The sequence below is a fragment of the Aspergillus mulundensis genome (assembly GCF_003369625.1).
Source record: "Aspergillus mulundensis strain DSM 5745 chromosome Unknown scaffold_0, whole genome shotgun sequence".
Classification (NCBI taxonomy): Eukaryota; Fungi; Ascomycota; class Eurotiomycetes; order Eurotiales; family Aspergillaceae; genus Aspergillus; species Aspergillus mulundensis.
In genome coordinates this window covers 252276-275790 of record NW_020797888.1, presented here as the reverse complement: position 1 = coordinate 275790, position 23515 = coordinate 252276, and the positions used below count along the sequence as shown (strand labels likewise).

Below are 23515 nucleotides of genomic sequence, written 5' to 3'. Positions count from 1 at the left end.
TAGAGAACACAGACAAGATCATCATCTGCTGGCATCGAGGCATCCGTCACCAGCTAAGAACGGACAACCTATTTTCTATACGCTCCCAACGAACTCATCGAGCCAATCATCAGCATCAATAATCATGGCATCACAAGGAAAAGCGGACCCCCTGCAAGCCCTGAACTACGATTGCATTAATCTAGTCTTACAGGATCTAAGTCCACAAGATGTTGCCAAAGCCGAACAGGTCAGTAACTCCTGGAAGATTCACATTCGTGACTGGGAAGCTGGGCCGGGATGCGTTCACCATTTCCCTGATGCATGGAAGGAGCTTAAGGTCACGAACGACCTTAACGCAGTTGAGGTATTCAAGGAATGTGGTAAGTCAACATCCACCCAGTCGGATCTGCACTGGCCGCTGGAATAGATATACTAATAACGTTGATAGCTTCGCAAAAAACCGCCACGGATAGATGGCTAGCGGCCAAACCTCGCTGGGTAATGGAATGTCATCCAGCTCTCATTGAAAAGTCCGAGAGGGCGGCGGGCGACTTTATTTCGTGGACTTCACTATCGGATGGCCATATCTACTGCCAGCGCGTTGGATATGAAAAGGACACCGCAGGAAAATGGCGGCAGTTCCCAAAGGTCAGAGTCGACCTCAAGGTCTCGAGGGCCGCCGGCACGGAGATTAAGTGCACCAGACTCCATGCTTCGGGTCTGCTGTACGTCGCGACATCTGAGCGAGGTTCTCCCCCTGATAGGGTATGCACATACAGGTAAGTCTACCTCCAGAATAGAGCGATGGGATTGGATATCGCGAAGAAAAGCACCGCTGTGTATACTAACAGCTGGCAAATAGGGACCACGTATTCGAACTTGAAACCGGCAAGCTACTCTGGTCCAGAGGCCAGGCAACCCCCCCGTCTCGCCCGCTTGCCCTGGGATGGGAAAGGTTGTACCGACACGGCCCCAAGCCGAACTCGCTGGAGGCGTATGATCTGAGGACCGGCGATCTCCTTTACACGGTGTCCATCCCTCCTGAGGTCTACAAATCGGAACAAGAAGCTCGCGTCTGGCGCCTCCGGGGCAGGGAGGTGATTGTCGTACCAATAAGGGGTCACGTCGTCCACCGGGGGTTTGAATACAACCTCTACCTCGTCGATGCTGAAACCGGCCTCCGCGTCCAGGTGATTAAGATTGTGTACCACGACTACCGCCCCCCGCGGCTGAAGGTATCAAGCCGCCGTGGGGAACTGGCGTTTGCCGTAATGGATCAGGTGGTCGATGAGCACACCCGCGCGCAGACGGAAAGGATACGATTCTTCGAGTACGACGCTGCCAAGGGGCAGTTTGTGGATGGAAAAGAGGAGCAAATGGAGATTAGGGGAGGCGCCGGCGCCATGTCAGGGCAATGCGGAGACTATGACCCGTTTCGGCGGTTCTACACAATCCCCTCTTTCCCGGAGGGTCACCATTCCATTTTTCCGTTTCCTGGCGCTGACGCAGACGCCGACGGCCAGGATTCCCCAGGTACGGACCATATAACGGCAAATCCTGTTTCTTTCTCGGTCACAGGTGATGTAGGTGGGCGGGATGGCGTTCCCGTGAAACCTCAGCGAGGGCTATGGGGGCTGGCTAAGGTCAGGATCGCAGGTAACCGACTTTGGCTATTTCTTGATAGGGGCTGGGTTGAAGAGCACGGGCGCAAGTTTATTATTGTCGAGTTCGGCCCGTCTGCTCTGCCTTTGCCCTCGGAAGATACCCTCTATCGCCCGGACGAGCTTGATTAAGCTATGTTCTGCTTGGTGTCTCTTCGGTCTTTGAATATCCCTTTTCAATTATTTGTCTTTACATCACTCCTTCTGCATTTGTTAGTGTCAATGTCATTCGCTTAAATCCAGACATAACCTGGTGCCATTATAAACCTTCTTGTAAACACGGCTGGCAGCTCCAGTGGGCTATCCCGCTGGATACTCAGCAAAATTACACATAAAGCAAAGACGGCTCATGCTCCAGAAACCTCGGATGTGAAGCTCAGAGTTCTTTTGAACCTGGAATCTCACATAGCTAGGCACCTCCGCGTGAGGGTCTCTGCTCTAAATCTACCACGAAATACGCAGCTCAAAGGCAACCCTAGGGCCAGGTTAACGCATTGGGATATCTTGGGCGCAACGCCATAGGCCATATTACCTACCACTTGCAAGGTAATGCATTTAAGGAGAGTTTGAAAGCCTCCGGAACAAGAGAACAAGAATAACGGCTGGCAGCCCTGCAGTACTTGAGATATCTCGAAAACTGCCATGTAGACGAGAGATCAAGCTTGCCACTGACAAAAAGAAGTAAAAGGAAAACACTGGAAATCGAGAGGCCGAGACCTTCGCGCATCCATCTTTATGTATGTACATGGTCCAGATTTCGTATGCTTACGTAGGTGTTCGAAAAGGCTGTAACATTGCAACCCCAAACACGAAATGGGCTGTGCCGCTGCTGTGGTGGCGATATGATATAGCCTTATCGAGCCCTGTGAGCTCAGATCAACCTATTGCTAATATTCATGTCAGGCCGTGCTGATCTGAGTGCGAATGCCGAAGGCCAAAGCACAATGGGGGAGCTTTTTGTCCCGCTGGGTGCTGCTCTCAAAGCCCGTGTCCAGTGATGGAGACAATGGGCTTTGGCAGTAACTGAAACACGCCAAATCATGTGTTTCACTGAACAATGGATGGCACATAGTAGATGGAATCCGGCCTTTGTTCTGTTCCTTGGGACAGGGTGTACATGACACGCCAACAAAGCAGCAAATGCTTTCAGAGCTGATCTACATCAATGCCACTCAAGCATTGCTCCAGAAAATCAGATAGTATATTTAATACAAGACGTCTCCTGAGATCTGATAAAAGTCGCAGGAATATCATATCAGGATTAGCAAAGCGTGAGTCTTGACTTGTACGACTTACAAAAGCCGGACCACAGAACCAATTCGACTATCGAGACTAATCACCACGAACTTAACTATTACCACCAAGATGACCCCCACTCAACGAGCCGACCCCCTCAGCCGTCTGAACTACGACTGTGTCAATGTGCTTCTGGGCCACCTTGATCTGCAAGACCTCGCCCACGCAGAACAGCTCAACCGGGCCTGGAAAGCTCAAGTTCAGCAATGGATGTCTAAACAGGGGCTCGTAAATCACTTCCCCGAGTTATGGAAGGATATGAAGGCAACGGGGAAGGCCGCTCAGGACGAAGGCAAATTACTTCCGTTGTTTAAGCAACACGGTAAGTCCACCACTCTGATAGTATTTTCCCTTCAACAAAGGTGGTAACTAACTTGAATGTTCAACATCTAGCGTCCGAGGTGCTTTACAATCGCAGAATAAAGGCCGGAAAGCCAGTCTGGGTCCAGGAGTATCCAGCGCCGCAGATTACGTTGAGATTCCAGTCAGCGGGCGACTTCATGGCCTGGCAATGCAAGGATGGTCTCTACTACCAGCGTATTGCGCCCAAGGGGAATACCGGTGCGACATCGCCCCACCAAGTCAAGAAGTTGGACATTCAGGTCACATTTGCGCATGAGGTTAATTTACTCATGCATCCAAGTGGCCTATTGTTACTCGTGGCCCGCAATTTGCCAGGAAGGACAGTTCCACGTATGGTGACCCCCAATGATTCCAAGTACACGTAAGTCCTGCACCATCCCGCCCTATCCAAGAAAGTCCACTGACAGCCGCCACCTACCAGGGAACACGTGTTTGACCTTGATACGGGAAAGCAGCTGTGGTCTAGACGGCTCCCAAACGGGTACACAAATTCTTTTGGCACTTATCTTTCGAATCGCTCCCCCATTGCGATGGGGTGGGACCGATTGTACCGATACGGCCGTGTACCAGAGACCTTAGAAGCGTTTGACCTGCGAACGGGCACCTTGCTGTACAGCGTCCCGATGGAGACCAGACTGCATGCGACCTCGAACACACCGCAGAGCTGTGTGTGGCGCATCCAGGGCCGTGACATGATCATGGCCTTTAACCATGATAAAGATGCCGGTGGCTTTTTCCTGCAGACGCTGAAGATGGTCCTTATGGACGCCGAAACAGGGCGCGTTGTCCAGACCCTCCCCATTGAAATGACCGCACGGGAAAACCCAGATATGAGAGTCTCCACTCGACCCGGGGAACTGGCGTTCGCATTACTTTCCGAGGAGGGATTCTGGACTGGCGCGCAGAAGACGGTGATCGAGATGTTTTACTATGATGGTGTAACTGGGATGTTCAAGGGCCGAGGCATTGAGCATGTGGATTGGCTTGGGAGGGAAGCGCAGTGGTTCCGATATGGTTCGAGGACTAAACGAGACTACGACCCGTTCAGGCGGCTTGCGATCGGTTGGGACATGCAGAATCATTATTATTTCGTGCAACCTTTTGATGGCGAGGTCAAGCCTACACCTCTTTCTCGCCCAGGCCATCCATCCCCAGGAATACATGCAGGGGCGGGCCCTGTGGTGAACAACCCACCGCTAGGCCGGGATCGATACAAGAATGGGTTTGTACATCTAACCAACAAGCGCCTGGTCATCAGAATCCGTGGCGATGATCAGCCCCGCGGAATGACCACGGTGGTCGTTGACTTTGGTTCAGCGCCTGTTGTTTCTAGCCAGCTGGAGCATCCTGCGTGTTGTGTTGTAGCGTCTTTTAGGTAGTGGATTGGTTATTATTTGTTATATCTTCGGTCGGAATGGCCCTTGTACTTAGTACTGATCTCACCAAATGTCATTATGGTTTTTATTTATTGGATGATTTTTAATGCAATTGGTACAGCTCGTCCCTGAAACCCATTGTTACAACATGTAATTTACCCCATTTCTGGCGCCCGAAATTTATTTAAAAGTGTCTACAATCATAACGCTCAAAGCTAAGCTTGCAGAATGGATGAACCCATATCAAGAGTGGAATGTACCCTCTACTCTGTCTGGGCTAGGTTTGTTTTGTCTTTTGCATAAAGAGTACCAGCATGGGGTTACCACGGGCCCGTGTCGGGGCGCACGGCAGAGGGTCCTTCAAAGCCCAGTTGCAGTGGATGTATAGAGGCACTCGACAACGGGGGACCTGTAATCCTTGTCAGAAGCTTATTACACTTGAAACATGCGCGAGAATATTTTCAAAGGGCCGCACTAGTATCCGGTTCATGAGGAGAAGCACTCGACAAGGGCAGCTGAGATCTTTGTCAGTAGCTTTATACCCCTGAAACATCCACGGGGCTATCTTCATAGCGTTGTATTTACTAGGGATGACGGCTACCACAATGCGGGAGCTGGGACCTTTGTCAGTAGCTTTATAGCCTTGAAACATCCCTGGCATTATCTTCAAAACCCGTATTCACTGGGCATAAAGAGCTCCACGAGAATGCGGGAGCTGGTACCTTTGTCTCTTGCTTAATACACGTCGAGCCGAGTCTTTCAAGATGTGTACAAGCCTTCACAAAGACTGCCTTCCTCCATGACCGTGAATGCCCCCGTGCTGCGTGGCGCTGCATTGAAGCTTGCTATAAATACCCCAGGCGCGTTACTAGGTACATTATCATTACCATACGGTGTACTGGTTTACACAACATGGACACCATTCGCAAAATCTTCGCAGCAAAACCCAAAGCGGACCCCTTCGCGGTCCTAAACTACGACTGCGCCAGCATAGTCCTCGAGCACTTAGGTCTCTGGGACCTAGGTAATGCGCAGCACGTGAGTAGCGCGTGGAACGAGCTTGTGCAGGACTGGATAGCCAGCGAAGGCCTGCACCAGCACTTCCCCGAGGCGTGGAGCAAAGAGGCTGCGAAGCCTGGTTGGAACCGTAGGGGCAGGACCCCGCAGCAGCGCCAGGAAATAGTTCGCCTGTTCAACAAATTGGGTAAGTTGGCCCCCTTACACAAGGCCGTTCTTTTCGTATAAGTTGGCATATACTAACACTCCATCGGTAGCAATCAAGAAAGTTGCCGACGAAGCCTGGAAAGCCGGGCAACCTGCCTGGGTGACGGAATGCATCGGTGACGGCCAGGATACCTACGCGCATGGTGGTCCGACTGCAGCAGGCGACTATCTGGCCTGGGCAGACGGCGAGTCAGTCTTCTGGAAGCGCGCGGGCTACCGACTGGATGAGAACGGGATACGTGCTCCGTATCCAGCTGGCAAGGTGGACGTTAAACTTGATCCCAAGTCAAGTGTCGAACCTTTTTTGAGGCTCCATGCCCGTGGATTCCTGTATCTGTCCCACTATACTGATGAAGACACCGATCACCCGAGACTTTGGTATGTGCATCTGTACTAATATCCACTTTGTTGATTTTTGCTGCTAATCACACCACCTTTTATAGGATACGCATGTTCGAGCTCGAGACGGAAAAGGAGCTCTGGTGCAAGCGCTTGAAGCCACACTCACAGCCGTGGTTCAACAACACCTTCGGCCTCGTCGCAATGGGCTGGGACAGGATGTACTGCTACAGCAGCAGCGGCAAAGACCTGCAAGTGCATGACCTCCGTACCTGCGCCTTGTTGTACAAACTGCGCTCTTTCACACCGCACCACCTGGCACATGGCAATGGATCTGCGCGGGTTTGGCGCCTGAGAGGCCGTGACATCCTCGTCCTAGTAACTGCCGAGATCAACGTCCGAATCATCGACGCAGAGGACGGGCGCGCCATCCAGACCATACGTGTCGCCGGGGAGCACCGGCCCCGGATCGTCGTGTCGAACCGGCCGGGCGAACTGGCGTTCGCCATACTCGGCCGTGCTTCCAATGCCTTGGGCCAGATAACTGATATTCCCACCAGCAGACCCTTCCAGTATAACAGTGCAACTGGCAAGTTCGTGGAAGGCGCCACGCAACGCCTCAACTTCTCCGCACTGTCGATAGCCGGCTCCCATGAAACCGTAAGCTATGACCCATTCAGGGGCATTGCGGCTGTTGTATCTCCGCATAAGGCTGCTATTCGCCTTATTCGCTTTGCTCCGCTAGGATCCCCCGGAGCCGACTCGCCGGTCGTTTATGCGACTCGGCCTGTGTCTTTCAAAAAGGGGCAGGCTGAGATCCTTCGCCGTTCCATAGGGCAACCCTATGTGAGCATGGCCAGTGTCGACCACGGCGTGGGTGGTCTCAACTTCGGTGGTGGGATCAAGTTCGGCGCGAGCGGTAATCGGCTTTACGTGTTCTGCGTGGGCGATTTCAGTGGAAAGTGTGGGCCGAAGAAGGACCCGGTGTGCGTGTTGGAATTTGGACCACGCGGTGCCTGTGATTGGCCGTTGCAATCTGGCGATGAAGACTCCTTGCATGCCCCGGACCGTGTGGACTGATGTGCTTCTTGTTCGCGTTACTGTATTACCTTCTTGGCTTGTTCTTATTTTTATATAAATACTATTTTGGCTTTCTACTTTTATAATATACCTTATATATAATAAGATATAACCCTTAGAATTATAAAAAAATTGGTAACCTAGAGTAAGATGCTACTAACACCATAAGTTATTAATAATAATTATTAGGGGGTCAAGGAAACCGCGCAATCAAAAGAAGAGTGATGGTGGAGATGAACGCGTCGCCCGGATGAGGGACATAAACACCGGCAGTGACAGCAGACCTAGGCAGGTGCTATTGCTGAGGTAGCCCCCCTCCTAACTCGGCCAACGGGCTGGCTATTGAACATAATCGGAAAGAAAGCACTGGAACTCCCAAGCCCTGCCGATATCCACGATTTGACCGGGGGTCATTGCCGCTGGGGCCCGTCGATTTACCACTGGGCCAAAGGGTTGACCCATACTGTCTATGGGGAGGACTCCTGTGGGCAGCTGTGTCCTCAAGGAAGGTACAGAACGATGTAGAAGAGGAAACCATGCAGATCTGTTCGGGGATTGCATGCAGTGCAAGGTACGCTGGAGTGGGATGTAAACTGCGTGGTATCATTTCGCTTTTGTAATAATATGGTACAACGTAGTTACCATATGCTGGGTCAGTGTTTGCTCCCAAGTGTGCTCAAATATTTGACCAGCCCTAACCTAGCCGTGCCAAAGCCTGTAGCTAGTGTAATCCTGCATACCTTGGGTTCAAATATCCAATTAACAGTTGATACTCTGGTGTTGCTGGAGAAACACTCTAATTCTTAAATTCTAGTATGACAACGCTTGCTCCAGGCCGATCACGGACAGGCAAGGGATGGGACCGCACCCCTGACTTTTCCCAGTGTGGGTGGCATAAGGGCATCCTGAAAGCCCAATATCTATACAGCAGAAAGAAGTGCGCCACAATGGGAGGCTGAAACCTTTGTCTCGAGCTTTATGCCCACTAAAGCGGACCGTTCAATAAGCCTACATGTAGAATTGGATGCCTTTCATAAGGAATAAAGGAGCACGGTGCATTGTCTAATGGCATAAAGAGGTGCGCAAAGGTGAAGCGAGTAGTTCTTTGTCTCTAGATCCATTCCCATTGACCCTCGTCTTCGAATACTTCAAGTCCACCAGGATCCTCACAAAGACACCCGTTCCATTATCCGAAGGTACTCCTTTATGTCCAGATCTATTTCATTCAAGCTGGACCTCGGTTTCGAATACAATAAGTCCACCAACATCCTCACAAAGAGAGCCTGCTCCATTATCTCGAAAGCTTTCATGCTTAAGGGCCGGCTTGAACAAACCTTATAAATACCCAACAAGCCTCGGAGCATAGCAGATTCATCAACCTGCGTTTCCAACAACATGACTACGACGACGAATCTCAAAATGACGTCCAAGGGCTCCCCAGCAAAGGCGGACCCCTTCGCCGTGCTAAACTACGACTGCCTGAGTCTGATTCTGGACCACGTGCCCCTGCGCGATCTCGCGAACGCCCAGTGCGTCAGCACCGAGTGGTACCTCCAGATCCAGGAGTGGATCACCACCCGCGGGCTGCAGGTGCATTTTCCGGCCGTGTGGGCCGAGATGAGACTGCAGCCCCAGTGGAAGGGGAGGGGCGCGGAGGCGCACAGACGGCGCAAGATCCCCGGCATCTTCAGGGAATGCGGTGAGTTGGCCACGCCCGGATCTGGAAATGATATACTGACCATCCATGGATTTAGCCATGCAGCAACGCACGAACAACGCGTGGGTGGGCGGAGATACGGATTGGACGACGCATTGCGTGGGCGAGGGGGAGAGCGAGGTCGGCCGTGCTGGGATCCAAGCGGCAGGGGACTTCCTGGCCTGGAAAGACGGCGAGTCGATCTGCTGGAAGCGGGCGGGATACTGGGTAGATGAGCATGGGCAGCGGTGCGGATATCCCACTCGGACGGTGAATATCAAGGTGCTGGGACTGGCTCAGGTGGTGTACCTGCGGCTACACGCATCTGGCTTGCTATTTGTGGGACACGCTCAACGGTGGAATGATATGTCCTTCGTCTTCCGGTATGTATATGCAGAAGTTAGTGTGGTTGATTTGTGTTGCTAACGAAGATTCTTATAGGATGTGCATGTTCGAGCTCGAGACAGACGAGGAGTTATGGTCTTGGAACTATCGTCTACAGTCTAACGGACTTCGCACGGAGAAGCCGCCCATTGAACTCATTGCAATGGGTTGGGACAAGATCTACTTCAGGCGTACGGGCAGAACATACCGTGCACTGTACGACCCTGCAGCAGCCGGCGTTGCAGCGTACGACCTGAGGACCGGGACCTTCCTACACAGTCTGCCATTGTTTACATCTAAGCTTTTGGTAGAGAGCGAGACGCGCGTGTGGCGCCTGGGAGGCCGCGAGGTCATTGTGGGCGTCAGCCTGGGGCGGCCGGATAAGCACACGGACAAATTGCATTTTATCAACGCCCAGACCGGATCGACCATTCAGACCATCCCGATAGATGGCTGCACAGGACATCGTATAGTGGTTTCAAGCCGGCCCGGCGAACTAGCGTTTGCGGTGGTTGGTCGGAAGGCTTGCGAAGGTGAGGGGGCGTCCGTTGCTGTGAGTATACCTTTTCACTATGACCGTGAGGCTGAGATGTTCGTGCAACGGGACACTCAACATTTCGACCTTTCCCAGATTCCAATGGCTCCAAAAGATATTGTGCACTGGGACCCATTCAAAGGGGTTATGGTGGTTGTTAACAACACCTCGAACGGCTTCACTCTCGCCTTTTCCTATCCAATGTTGCAGCCCAAGTCTCCGGTTGATAACGCTAAACGCCGAGTATGGTTACAGCAATCACTGAAGGAGATTACTGATGTCAAGGTTGGCGCTGGGGGGAACCGGCTTTACTTGTTCCACGCCGGTCGATTCGTTGGTCCCGGTCTGCTGTACAAGGACCAGGTCGACGTCTTGGAATTCGGACCAGGAGGTGGTTTGCCATTGGAGTTCGCGAATTGCTTGCATGCCCCGGATCGTGTTGACTGACTTTCCTTTTAGCTTATCCGGTCTGCCTTTTGTTTGAATGTCATTAGCTTATGTTATTTATGTTTGTATTCTTCTAGCTGTCTTACTTTCTCCCGTATACTGGGCTTATGTCTCACTTTCCTCCGTATATTCCAGGCCCGGTCAGCCTCGCCTTTCCCAGGTGCGTATCTCAAATGTCAATCCAAGTCAGATGAAAATGGCGAATAGTGGTGACAAAGATAAAGAGAATTGGGACAGGTGAGAAGGAGGTGCTTTCTAGTCATACCAGAAGCAATCAACCGAGACGTTAGATAGGCAGGTGCTATGGTTGTTCCCAAGCAGACTCCTTCCCACGTGGTCTCCAAACTGGAGATGAATAGATATGCTAGTCGAGAAGGAAGGAACTGCCAATCCCTACCAGCTGAACACTACCACCATTGTATCCAACGGAGCATTCTGGCTTTGTCGGAGCGGAGGTCTGGCAGGCCGGAGAAGCCGCCAGAAGCCTCTAGCCCAAATCAGCTTTATTCCCCGCGCTTATTTTAAAAAGGCTAGTGTTATTATATATTACTTTTTTTATTAAAAATTTTATATATAAATTATTTTTTAGCTAAATTTATTAATTATTTTATAATATTATTATTTATTTTATAATATTTTTATTTTATTTTTATAAGTAACTTTTTAGCCTATTTAATAGGTTATAAGCCCCTAATTTTTTTAATTTTTTATTTATAAATACTACTTATTTTTATTTATTTTATACCTAAAAATTTATATATAATTAATTAAAATAGCAGCGCTGGAAGCCCTAAAGTTTTAATTAATTAATTTTAATTAATATTTATAAATATTTTTACTTTAAATATATTAAAAGGCTTTATAATACCTAATATAACACCTGTTATAAAATTTATATTTACTTTTATTATTATAATAAATTAAGTAATAAATTTACTAAAAAAAGCTTTTACGCTTAATATAGTAAATAAAAAATTAAAAAATAAAAAAAATTATAATATATAAACCTAGTTAATAAGCCTAAAATTAAACCTATATAATTTTAAAATATTTATTAGAAAAAATATCCCACGCCTAATATTAATATTAATATTATATTAAAAATAAGTAATTATATTAAAAAAGGTTTAAATATAGCTTGCAAAAAGTTTAATAAATAATATTATATAAATAATATATATAAATTTAAAAAAGGCGTTATATATAAATAAGTTTTATGCTAAAATTAACTAGGTTTTTAATAAAAATAAATATATAATAGCTTATATAATTTAAAAAAAGTTATTATTATTAACTAGGCTAGCTATGGTATAATTTAGGAATTTATTAAAATATTTTATAAAAAATATAAATTTAATAATAAATTTAATATAATTATTACTTTATATTAATAATTTTTTTTTTTACTTTTAAAAAAACTATAGGCAAAGATACCTTTATATTATAAAGTAAAGTATATTTTAACACTTATAAGTATTATTAAAAAAATAACTATAATATAGTTTTAAAAGGTTTATTATAAAGTTTTAAATAAAGTAAAGGTCTAGACTTTTATCTACATGGTAGTACTAGAAAATAATAATAATAATAATAATAATAATAGGAGTAGGAATAAAAATAATAGTTTTAAAGCTAAAAATAAAAAATAAAATATATTTTATTAAGGCGCTTTAAAAAAGGGGTGTTTAATAAGTAGTGGGTAAAAAAAAGATTAGCTTTAAAAAAAAATTAATAAAAAATATATATAATTATTATGGTAAAGGACCTTATAATTTTTTAAAATATTATTATTTAGTATTAAAAAAGTATTTATTAAGCTAGTAATTATTAAAAAAAGATTTAGTACTATAAGTTTATTAGGCTAATAAATTTAAATAATAATAATATTAAAAATAGCAATGCTAGTAAGCCTAGTACTACTATTATTTTTTAATAAACTTAAGGTAAATATAATATAAACTTTAGTATATATAATACTATACTTTTTATTATATTAATAGTATTAAAGTTTTATAATTAATAGCTTGTGGATACTGGCTCTAGAGTTTTTATATATAATAATAAAAACCTTATAAAGGATTTTCATATTATTTAGCTCCTGTAGCACACTTTTATTATATTAAATAATAAAAAAGTAATTTTTAAAGGGAAAGGCAAAGTTATTTTATATATTTAATTAAATATTAATAAAATATTAATACTATAATTTAACTACCTATGGTCTCCTAAATTACCGTGTAATATTCTATTAATAAAAAAAATTAAAATAGACCTAGGCCTCTAGTATAATAATAAATTATTAAGAATTTAATAAATAAAAAATAATAAGGTGGTTATTTTTAAGATTTATATTAATAAAGACGTGCCTTGGCTAAGTAAACCAAATATTAATAAGAAAACAAGCTTTAATATAGCTTTAGTTTTAATAGGAATTTAGCATAAGTATTTAGGCCATGTGTTAATATTATAACTTAATATAAACCACGCGTAGTTAAATAATACTAATAATAAAAATAAATATTAAAATAATAAAATAATTATAAATTATAAAATTTACAAGCTAGTAAAGTTAAAAAAAAGATTTTTAAAACTTTTTAATAACAAGCTATAAAGCCTTTATAAATAATATATATTAATATTTAAATAGTAAAGCCTTAGGGTATATAAAAATATAATTATATTTTATTAATATTTAATAATAACTTTAGGAATTATTTTTGCTAGTTTTTATACTAAAAAAATAAGGTATTAAACATGCTTATTTACATGCACTTGTAGTGGCTTAATATAAGTAAAGTATATATTATAAAAATAAAAGGTAATAATACTAAAAATTTTAATAATTATAAGGCCTAGTACTACTAAAATTAAACTAGTACTAAATTTAAAAATACTTTAAGCTATATACCTAAGAAAAACAAAAAATTAAGTAATTTAATAAATATATTATATAAATTACTTATAATATAATAATAAATATAAAGCTACTAAAAAAGCTATAACTGCTAGCGGTTAAATTTATATTATATATTTAAAATTATTTTATTTAAAAAGGTAAAATAAAGCCACTAGTAAAAAAATTTATAAAAGGCCTAAAAATACTAGTATTAAATAATACTTTATTAAAGTATTTATAAATTTTTAAATATAACGCCTATATTTATATCCCTGTAAAAATAAAAATAAAAGCTTTAAAAATAATACCTAAAGTAAAAAAAAAAAACTTATAAAATATAAAAAATTTTATATTTATAAGGTGTACTTTCTAAAGTCCGGAAAAATTATTAAATTAAAAAATATTATATTTAAAAAAAAATAATAATAAAGCGCCTTTACCTATTTTATTATATTTATTAACTAATCTTAATAATAAAGGCCCTGGTGGTTTAATTAGTTTTAATAAGTAATTTAAAATATAAAAATTTAATAATAATAATTTATAAGTAGCTAATAAAAGTAAAAAGATTATTATAATTAAAAGGGTTTAAATCTTATTTTTAAATTTAGTACTTCCTGCCCTAGAATCTATAAAATCTATATTAATAAAAAAAATTACTAAGTTATAAAACTTAGCTAATATACTAGTTAAGGCCACGTGCTTAGGTATTTATTTAATAAATATTAAAAAAAAGCGCCTTTAATAATTAAATTAGTATTAACTATAACCGCACGAGAAAAGGTTAAATAAGTACTAAAAAAAATACTTTTAGTACAGATCCTATATAACTATTTAAAGAACTAATAGTTAAAAAAATAATTAAAAAAGTTAAGAAAGTAAAAAAAATATAAAAAAAAATAAAAAAAATATAAGCAAGTAAATTACTAAGTTTATTTATTTTTAATAATATATTAGTATTCTTGCCGCGCAGGAAATAGGAAATATAGGTATAAAAAGTATTATAATTAATTAAAATAAAAAAAATAAAGTAGTTCTAAAGTAAGAAGTTTTAAAAAACTTATTATTTTTAAAAACTAATAAAAAAATATAAATAGCCATGGCTTAATGCTTTAAGGCCAAGATATAATATTATAAAAATAAAAAAAAAAAATAAAAAAAAGAAAAACACTCCTAATTTATAATAAAAAATTTAGGGCTAATTTTGCCTAGTAAAAAAGCTAATAAAAAATAATTTAAATTAGTATGCTTTGCAAATAAGTAAGTAAAGTAATTAAAGTAAAAATAAAAATACTAAAATGCTAAAAAAAAGTTAAAATTACTTAATTTATTAGTCTTACCTACACTACTAATTTTAAATAGCATTTATTTTTTTAAAATTTATAAAATATTAATTTTAAATAATTACAAGAAGGTAATAAAGTCTCCCTAAAAAAAGTATTAAATTAAAGTAATAAATAAATAAAATACTAAGCTAAAAAATATCCCTGCATAAAGATTAGTTCCCTAATTTTTAATTATTTAAAAAAAAGAAAATTATATTAAAAAAATAGGCTTTTAATATTAAAAAAAAATAAAAAAAATAATATTAAAAAGTTCCGCGCCCGCTAGGTTACATATAGTAACTTTTAAATTAAAAATAATAGCCTAAAAATATATATTTTAATTATTATTAACACGCTAGTAAAAATTTATTTTATAATTATTTATAAAAAGGGTTACTACTATATTTAATTTAATATAATAATTACCTATCTTAACTTTATAATAAAATAAAAAAAGGTTTTTATAAAATAACCTATAAGTTTAAAAAAAATCTTGTTTACCTACTCCTCCGCGCCTTATATAAATTAAAAAAAAGTAATATATTTTTAAAATTAAATATTTATAAATAAATTAAAAAGTATAAGCCATTAAGTATTAAAAAAAATTATATTTTTTTTATTACGCTTATAAGGGTAGTATTATAATTATTTATATAAATAATACCTTAGTAGCAGCGCTTATAAAAAAAATTTATAAAAAGTTTTTAAAAAAGTTAATTAAATACTTTAAACTTAAAATTTTTAAAAAACTAAAGCGGTTTTTAAGATATAATATTAATCTTATAAAAAAAATACTTATTTTTTAAAAAACCTATATTTAAAAATCCTAAATTAACTAAACTTTAATAAATTAAATAGGTAAAGGATTTTAATAAATTTAGGTTAAAAATACTTAATAAAGGCGGCCGTTACTATATTTAAATTATTATAAAAAAAATATTTTAAAGTATTAATGCTTAATAAAAAAACTTAACTAAATATTTAAAAAAATAAGGTTAAATATTAAATATACTATAGTAAAATTATTAAAGCATATTTTAAATTTTTAAAATACTAACTTTGCCATGGTTAAGTATATATTTTAATACCTTAAAAAGTACTAGGATTTTAGTATTTTTTTAAATATAAATAATAAAATACTAGTTAAATATATAAATAGTTCTTATACTAACTATAAAAAAAATTAATAAAAATATATATATTTTATTTTTATAGCGCGCCTATTTTTTAAAGATTTATAAAATAATTAATTATAATTAAAAGTTTAATTTTAGTAAAAATTATTATATTTAATATAGTAATAAAAAAGGTTATTTAGCTTAAAAAGTTATATATAATATTAAGGTTTAATATTAAAAAACCTATAATAATATTTATAAATTTAGTAAATATAATTATTAAGTTAGGGAAACCGGGGTATACTCCAGGAATTAAATAAATAAATATTTATTATTTTTTAATAAGAAATTTTATTACTAAAAACCTTATAAAATTTAAAAAAAATTAATAAAACTAAAAACCTAGTAAATAGCCTAATAAAAATACTAAATAAAATAAAGTTTTAAAGTTTTATTAAAATATTAAAGTTAGTGGTAATAAATTTAGTATAAAAAATTAAAATTTTAGTTACTTAATTACTATATTTTTTATAATTTTATATTTTTATAAGTTTTATATAACTTTAGCATGTTAATGCTAGGGGGCTATATTAATATAAAGGTTTAATAAATTAAAAAAGCTATTAAAAGCCTTTAGCTTAAATTAGCTTTATTTCCCATGCTTATTTTAAAAAAACTAGTGTTATTATATATTACTTTTTTTATTAAAAATTTTATATATAAATTATTTTTTAGCTAAATCTACTAATTATTTTATAATATTATTATTTATCTTGTAATATTTTTATTCTATCTTTATAAGTAGCTCCTCTGGCCTATCCAACAGGCTTTTATTTGGCGGAGGCAATCTACCCCTTGCTTGGTAGCTTCGTCCGCCTCGTCGGGAATATAGCTTCATCCCCGACGTCTAGCTAGACTCATATAGGTTTAATCAGACTGAAGAGGTACCCATGTATATATACTAAATTTTAATCAATAGCCGCCTTTATTAGGAAACCAAACAAAGGTAGCCTAGTCTTAGAATACTTAAAAACTCCATTTCCTTCCACCTGGATCCAGCATATGTTGCCTTGCTTGACGGGACCTATGGTCGCGAGACAGCCGACTGCGGGGTGGTAACTAGGTTGACATTGTGGCCAACCCTTAGCTGAGGACGTAGTTGACCTGGGTCTAACTCTATGGCCGAGGGATTGGTATACAGGATTGGCTCAGGACTCTGGTGGCGCTCGGGGAGTGCTTAGGGCTTCAGAACCCTGAAGAATTAAGGACATCTTTCCTGGTTGGCTTTATGAGAATATAGCCGGTCTTCTATATCCCACTTGACCCAGATCCTCTATCTATACAAGGTCTCTAAAAGCTTTCTGACTGGAACTATGAGCTATACTGGCTAGGGTGTCCCAAGCATAGTGTCTGCCTGATCTTTGGCTCCCTAACTATCCCCGAGGAATGTCGATTCCCACAGGGGCCGGGTGCTGCTTGACATGAAAATACAACAATGCTGAATGTGCGAGCAGATCTTGTGGCTGGTGCTACTATACAGTCTACCTTGCAGCAGGAAGTTCCCTCCGTTCAACACGCGATGCAGTAAGATTTGTGTAGATACAGGATAAACATTAACAAAACACATAAAATAGCGCACTATTCACGCAAGACTGCTGGGGCCATGCAACGAATCGCCCTGACCCGCTTGCAACCTCCACTCATCCTTTGGTCCAAACTCAAAAATGTTCACCTGCACGCTGTCATGGAAGACACCACGCGGTTGACGAAGGAAGTACAGCCGCTTCCCTCCACACCCTATTATGGCACTACGCACCAACCCCGGCACGTTAACCGTCGCAGCCTTCGCCCGCCGCCGGCCCATAACTATCGACGAAACTGCTGGCTCAACCTGTCCCCGGGAAGAGGATTGGTCCTGGGCCCCAGGCAAGGAAATAACCCGAGTCCACTGACCCTCCATGTCGGCCGCAACCATGAACCCCCGGAACGGATCATACTGCATGACCCCTGCATAGAACCAACCTACGGGGAGTCCTTTAAGATGGGTAAGATCAATATCCTGCACACCCCGTTCCACGAACTTGCCAGTGCCGCGGTCATAGTCGAACGTCTGCGTCCTCACTGCGAACGAGTCCCGGTCCGTGTACCCCATGAGCTCCCAGACTAGCGCGAAGGCCACCTCGTCACGCCGGGTTGAGGTCACAAGCGTGCACTCCTCACTGCTGTCGACGGGGATCCGCTGCAGGGTCTCGCCGGAGACCGTATCGATCAGGTGGACTGCGCCGATATTGGTGTACCGGCTGCCCGGGGCGTGCTGGAACATGACGAGGACGTCGCGGTCGCGTAGGCGCCACACACGGCTCTTCTCCCACGCCCAGAAGCCCTGCGCGAATAAGCCGATGTGCAGCGTGTGCAGCAGCCTACCGGTTCTGAAATCACGCACGAGGAGCTTAGCCCGCTCGCGTGCGAAATAGTAGATCCTGTCCCAGCCCATCGCGAGCGGTTTGAAGTCGACCTCCTCGCCGTCCCCGGTTAAGTCGGCGCATAAGTCGGGGGGTAAGTCGCGGGACCACAGCGCCTTGCCGGTCTTCAGGTCGAATAGACGCTCCGTGTGCTGATGGTTACTAGAACGATCAGCGTCCAGCACGACGACAAGCAGATACCCGCCCGCATGCAGCTCCATGTGTGCGACCTGGTCCGAGCTAACTCCTACGTTTAGTTCGTGCGCTGGGTGTACCGAGTCAACGTGCTTGTACAGGACGCGCCCGGTCTCGCACCAGGCGAGAAATTCCCCTGCTCCTGAGAGGCCGCCGAGGTAGCCAACCCAACGTGGACACATGCGGTGCGTGACGTCGGCATTGCGCAGAACCAGGCTGTTGGCGTGTCCGCTTTTCCATGCCTCTGTCGTTAGCTGGTCGATTGCTGTGGATGCAGGGTTAGTACAAGACAAACAACATTTGTGTCAGAGGCTTAATGGCTTACCGGAGTTCTTGAAGACCTTCAGGGCACGGTTGTATCTCGGGAGCTCGGCCGTTTCGTTGTTATCCCGCTGCATGGTGGTTACTTTCTTCCACTCATCTGGAAAATGTTGCAAAAGGCCCGATCCCGTCATCCAGGATTGGATCGTCTCCTTCCAGACTTCATTGACTTCCTCGGCGTTCCCAAGGGACTGGAGGTCGAGGTTTTCGAGGACTAGACACGCGCAGTCATAGTTGAGAATGTTCAATGGGTCTGTGGTGCAGGTTGATGCCTTCGACATGGTTGCTAGGATTGGTTGCAGCGTTGTTGGAAGAGAGCTAGATATCGAATACCGTATTTGATTACTGCAGAACGGTTCAACTGTACGTAAATGGTTTCCTACCATGATTGAACGGTCTGTCGCTCCCATTTATACCTAGCATTAATCAGCAGCTGAAGCATGAATATCAAGTCAGACTCGCAGGTCATGAAAGGGAAGACAAAACGCACGTCCGTTGTCCATCACGAACATCGGTGTAGCTTCTCAAAGGCCAGGCAATAATGGGCTTGGAACTTGCAAAACAAGGCTACGGTACAATACATAAGGATGGTAGCTCTCCTCTATTGTTAGTTGTTCCTCACACCTTCGACATGATCATTGGGTTTCCGTCGCCCTTTACGCCATTTCATGGCACACCAACTGATCCACTGTGCTTTTCTTTCTCCGAACGCAGCTGACGCATAATGGAGACTCGACCTGATGACCCGCCCTTTGTTATGCGTCTTATTTTGATATTATGGCAGAGTAGAGTATACGGTACTCCAATATAAAATCTGCCAGTCTATTTAACACGCATCCTTAAGGATGCAGTATTATATCATAGTATACGTCCAACTGTTCATTGCAGCAGGGGCCTATGCTGGATCTTTCTTCCTCCATCCCGCGCCTGGTTAGGGTGAAAGGCTGCCATATTTTCGGGGAGTCGGACAGGATATTTAATCATGATAAGAGTGCTTCAACGTCTCGACCATCCTGGTCTGACTTTGACCTACCAAGACAAATAACACCAGGAAATAAAGACCCCACGGGGGGAGTATGGTAGGTCGTGAGCCTTTCTGTATAACTTTACAGCCCTGCCTACCTTGATCGAAGCCACCAACAATAAAAACCTAAATGATACAATTAAACGGCCATTGAAGTCGAGGATGATTACTGGATAAGTATAGATTATGAAATTCAATTAACATTTAAAGACATACTAACAAGTGACTGGGCAAAAACACAAAATCATTCCAAACCACGAACATATAACCAGCCTTACCAACCGCTATCCGGACGCTGCAAGCAATCCTGCGCCTGCATAATCGTGCAACCCCCATACCCAAAATCCAGAATCGAGAGCCGGCTGTGGTGCTTTTCATGGCGCTGCTCCGAGTCGCCATTATAAAGGAACAGTCTCGCTTTCCCGATCTCCGCTCGAAGCAGAACATCAAACCCTTTGTCCTTCACGGAGTAAGGCCTGGTGTTCCCCTTGCCCACAACGACAGCCGGGGGGTCAACCTTGAGGCTAGGGTAAGCGCAGGAGTCTGTGTTAAATGGCACAAGAAACCCCCAAGGACAAAGCCCGCGATCAACCCTGAGCGTGAAACGGTGAAAGGCATCCCACACCGTGACATCATCAGTGCACCACCCCCTCCAGCTGACTTCCAACGGCGTCGGCCGCCTAAGGTCTTCCAGAGACCTCTGCACGAACTCCTGCCGCGCAGCCTCATACTCGAAGATCTGCGTGCTGAAGCAACCGTGCACCATCCCGCCCACCAGCGCAAAGGCGAGCTCATTGCGCCGCGTCGAGACCTTGATCCGCAGATCGTCCGGGCCGCCCGAGTAATCAAACCGGAGCGTCTGGAGCGAGTATCCTGTGTCCGTGTTGATAAAGTGCATCTCCGCGCGTGGGTTCCCGTTTGCCGCGTTGCCTGCTGTCTTGCTTATACCGACGAGGACATCAAGGCCGCCCAGGCGCCACACTTGGCTGTGGGCTGGGATGAGGACGGGCTTGGTGAAGAGGGGCACGGTGTAGAGCAGGGCGCCGCTGCGCAGGTCGTACGCTTCGAGCTCGGTCAGCGTTGCGCCGTAGTGGTATACCCGCGCCCAGCCGATTGCGATGGGGTAGACCTGTGTTTGCGCGTGCGGGGTGTTTGCGCCGGTGATGGTCCGGCGCCAGAGTTCTGTGCTTGTGGTTAGGTCGTAGACGTGTTGCCTAGGTGGGAGGTTGGATGTTAGTATGGTGATCTCGACATCGACGGCGTTGACAGCAAAGGGACTACCTGCGGTGGTAGTATGTACTTACGTGATCCTGTTATCCCTCGTAACAACACGCTGGCTGTAGACGGAAAGCAGCCCAGAGCAATGCAGCTTCATATGCACAAGGCCCCTTGCAAGGGCTACTGGCATATCCAGCTGCTGCGCAGGGGCCCCAAGACGAGTCCAAAAGACGCCGGCCTCCTGCTTGTCTACCCACTGGGTGCGTTCCTGCCTCCAGGCCAGATACTCGCCGGCCATGACGACGTCGGCAATCTTCTTGTCGATGATGTATTCGTGTGCGCGTAGGGCCCGAGCTTTTGCCCATCGTTTCTCGCATGTTTCTTCCAGTGCTGGACGGTTCGTTAGCACGATCAATACAACAGCATACACTGAAACCGGTTGGGACTCTTACCTTGTTGCCTGAAGAGCTGATATCCATTGCTCCCTTTCTTGGAGGCATCTTCGGTCCCTGCAAAGTGCTTCTTCCAAGCGTCAGGGAAGAGTTTCTGCAGACCGCGGGTGCCGGCCCATTCTTGGACGCGAGCCTCCCACGCCTCACTCACAACCTGGGCGTTTCCGACATCGTCGAGATCTAAATGGTCTAGGATCAGGGTCGCACAGTCAAAGTTGAGGAGGCGGAGAGGGTCAGTGTCGGTGTTCTGTTGGGGTGCCATGATTGCGATGATACGTAGCAGTAGTGTAACTGGTGTTTCGCTGCAAAGAATATCTGCACTAGTCAGGGCCGGACTGGGGAAGTTATGGAATCAAACCACTGAACTGCCAGAGAAAGGACGCGAAAACGCAAGGCTGATATACGCAGGGCAGGGAAAACGAGGAGAATGGTTGTTGGTCTGTCTTTGTTGTCCTTGTCCAGGATCGACCCTTTCAGGTATGTCGATGGGCTGATCTCAACCACGCTGTAGCTGTGATTGCAGAGAAAAAAGCTCACAATGAATAAATCAGCAGTCTTTGACACTGAAGAACACATGGAAAAGTTGTGATGATTATCAACCCTGATTCTAGATTCTCGGACTATGTTCCCCTGCATAGTACTTTTAAACAGGAGCGAGAAACTATCCAAGATGGGTGACCATTTACACCCAGTCGCACTGTTCGGCAGTGATTACCTACAGCAGGGCCTATGACGGCCAAAGCACCTTATCATGTATTAGTGACTATAGTTCTACTAAATCCCACGCAGAACTGCCCAGCAGCCTGAAAACATCTTACCGCACTCATTGACTTTGCTTATTTATACAGGTGACTTGGACTATATAGACACCGCATACTCAAGTATAATAGATATTACTCAAATAGTCTGATGTTGGTGTTAGGCCTTACACTCTCGCTTGTGCTTATAAACAAAGCTACTTGGTATTTATATTTTAGTGTGAGTGGTTGATAGTAATAAGAACTAGGAGATATACTAACAAGCGACGCCATAAAGCACAATATAAACTAAAAAGGTCTACCTGGAGTCTGGAGGATGAATGCAATCTCCCAAAGGGAGAGACGTCGTTCTACTAGATCCAAACTCCAAGATAGCAATCCTGTTGAGGTTTGTGTTGCGACACCTTTCATCGCGGTTATTATGCCGGATGGGTTGGTTGCTCTCTATCCAGGCTTTAAAATATATAAATCAACTATTCAAAATGCAATCTAACTTTGTGTCTTCGCCCACAAAGAGGTGCAGATGCTGCGATAAAGGTGCACCTGTACCCAGGCCCTTTTGCAATAGCGTTCAGTGTCGTGTCTTCGCCACAATCCTATTCCTTTGCGAAAGTGTAAACCCATCACATTAGACATCCAGCACGCCGGCGCTGGCGATTTGAGCTGGATGGCGCTTCCTTCCCCAAACGTCTTGCACAAACGGTCATGGATACAGGGAGAACTGCATGCAAAAGTTCTTCCCCGATGCTTGGAAGGAGCTTATTGCAGCCGCCAATGGTGAGAAGGTTGATGCACAAGAAGGATATTGCATCTTCAAAGAATGCGGTACCTAAAGTTCTTCTAGCCCTCGTCCTTCTTACCCCCCATGCTAACTAGCAATCCACTAGCCAAGGAAAGCGGCCGTCGCCGCATCCAGTCCACACGCTCACCATGCCGCCGGATCTCGTGGACCGCGCGATCACCATGCAGCTCCACAAGGCCGGACTTCTGGTCCTGGTGCTGCGCGGTCCGCGAGACTCCGCTACGCACAATCGCACGGTGCCTGCACAGCACACGTCCCCGTCTATAATCTGGAACCCTACGCGGTGCGGAGCTCTGGAACAGGCCCCTGTAGGCCCACCTGTCGTGCGTCCCGTCGACATCCCCTTGCGCATCTACGCTATTGCGATGGGCTGGGATACAATTTACCACCACGGGAAAACCTTCGCGGACCTCGAGGCCGTGGGCCTCCGCACGGGCAGGCTGCTATCCACCGTGACCGTTGCGGAGCCAGACCAGCTGCGATCCAACAAGCGGGGGATTTGGCGGCTGGCTGGTCGCGAGGTTCCCGTGGGCCTTAGGGGTGGTGGGTCGGGATTGGGAG

The 23515-nt window shown here is 43.4% G+C and overlaps 7 protein-coding genes across 7 annotated transcripts; 5 read left to right on the top strand and 2 right to left on the bottom strand.

Moving 5' to 3' along the window:
• Window positions 1-124: 124 nt before the first annotated feature.
• On the top strand, window positions 125-1775 carry DSM5745_00079 (uncharacterized protein; the record flags this gene model as incomplete). Its single annotated transcript, XM_026742095.1, has 3 exons — window positions 125-362; window positions 431-761; window positions 845-1775. The coding sequence occupies 3 exons, from the start codon at window positions 125-127 to the stop codon at window positions 1773-1775; spliced, it is 1500 nt and encodes a 499-aa protein (XP_026607940.1).
• Window positions 1776-3008: 1233 nt separating this feature from the next.
• Window positions 3009-4681, top strand: DSM5745_00078 (uncharacterized protein; the record flags this gene model as incomplete). Its single annotated transcript, XM_026742094.1, has 3 exons — window positions 3009-3261; window positions 3333-3663; window positions 3724-4681. The coding sequence occupies 3 exons, from the start codon at window positions 3009-3011 to the stop codon at window positions 4679-4681; spliced, it is 1542 nt and encodes a 513-aa protein (XP_026607939.1).
• Window positions 4682-5590: 909 nt separating this feature from the next.
• Window positions 5591-7321, top strand: DSM5745_00077 (uncharacterized protein; the record flags this gene model as incomplete). The annotated part of the gene is made up of 3 exons (XM_026742093.1): window positions 5591-5882; window positions 5953-6280; window positions 6346-7321. 3 exons carry the CDS (start codon window positions 5591-5593, stop codon window positions 7319-7321), a joined length of 1596 nt encoding a protein of 531 aa, XP_026607938.1.
• A 1395-nt stretch (window positions 7322-8716) lies between these two features.
• On the top strand, window positions 8717-10383 carry DSM5745_00076 (F-box protein; the record flags this gene model as incomplete). The annotated part of the gene is made up of 3 exons (XM_026742092.1): window positions 8717-9020; window positions 9076-9400; window positions 9459-10383. The coding sequence occupies 3 exons, from the start codon at window positions 8717-8719 to the stop codon at window positions 10381-10383; spliced, it is 1554 nt and encodes a 517-aa protein (XP_026607937.1).
• A 6981-nt stretch (window positions 10384-17364) lies between these two features.
• Window positions 17365-18981, bottom strand: DSM5745_00075 (uncharacterized protein; the record flags this gene model as incomplete). Its single annotated transcript, XM_026742091.1, has 2 exons — window positions 17365-18644; window positions 18705-18981. 2 exons carry the CDS (start codon window positions 18979-18981, stop codon window positions 17365-17367), a joined length of 1557 nt encoding a protein of 518 aa, XP_026607936.1.
• Window positions 18982-19998: 1017 nt separating this feature from the next.
• On the bottom strand, window positions 19999-21656 carry DSM5745_00074 (uncharacterized protein; the record flags this gene model as incomplete). Its single annotated transcript, XM_026742090.1, has 3 exons — window positions 19999-20938; window positions 21029-21332; window positions 21395-21656. 3 exons carry the CDS (start codon window positions 21654-21656, stop codon window positions 19999-20001), a joined length of 1506 nt encoding a protein of 501 aa, XP_026607935.1.
• A 1270-nt stretch (window positions 21657-22926) lies between these two features.
• DSM5745_00073 (uncharacterized protein) lies at window positions 22927-23492 on the top strand (the record flags this gene model as incomplete). Its single annotated transcript, XM_026742089.1, has 2 exons — window positions 22927-22977; window positions 23040-23492. 2 exons carry the CDS (start codon window positions 22927-22929, stop codon window positions 23490-23492), a joined length of 504 nt encoding a protein of 167 aa, XP_026607934.1.
• Between the last annotated feature and the right edge of the window lie 23 nt (window positions 23493-23515).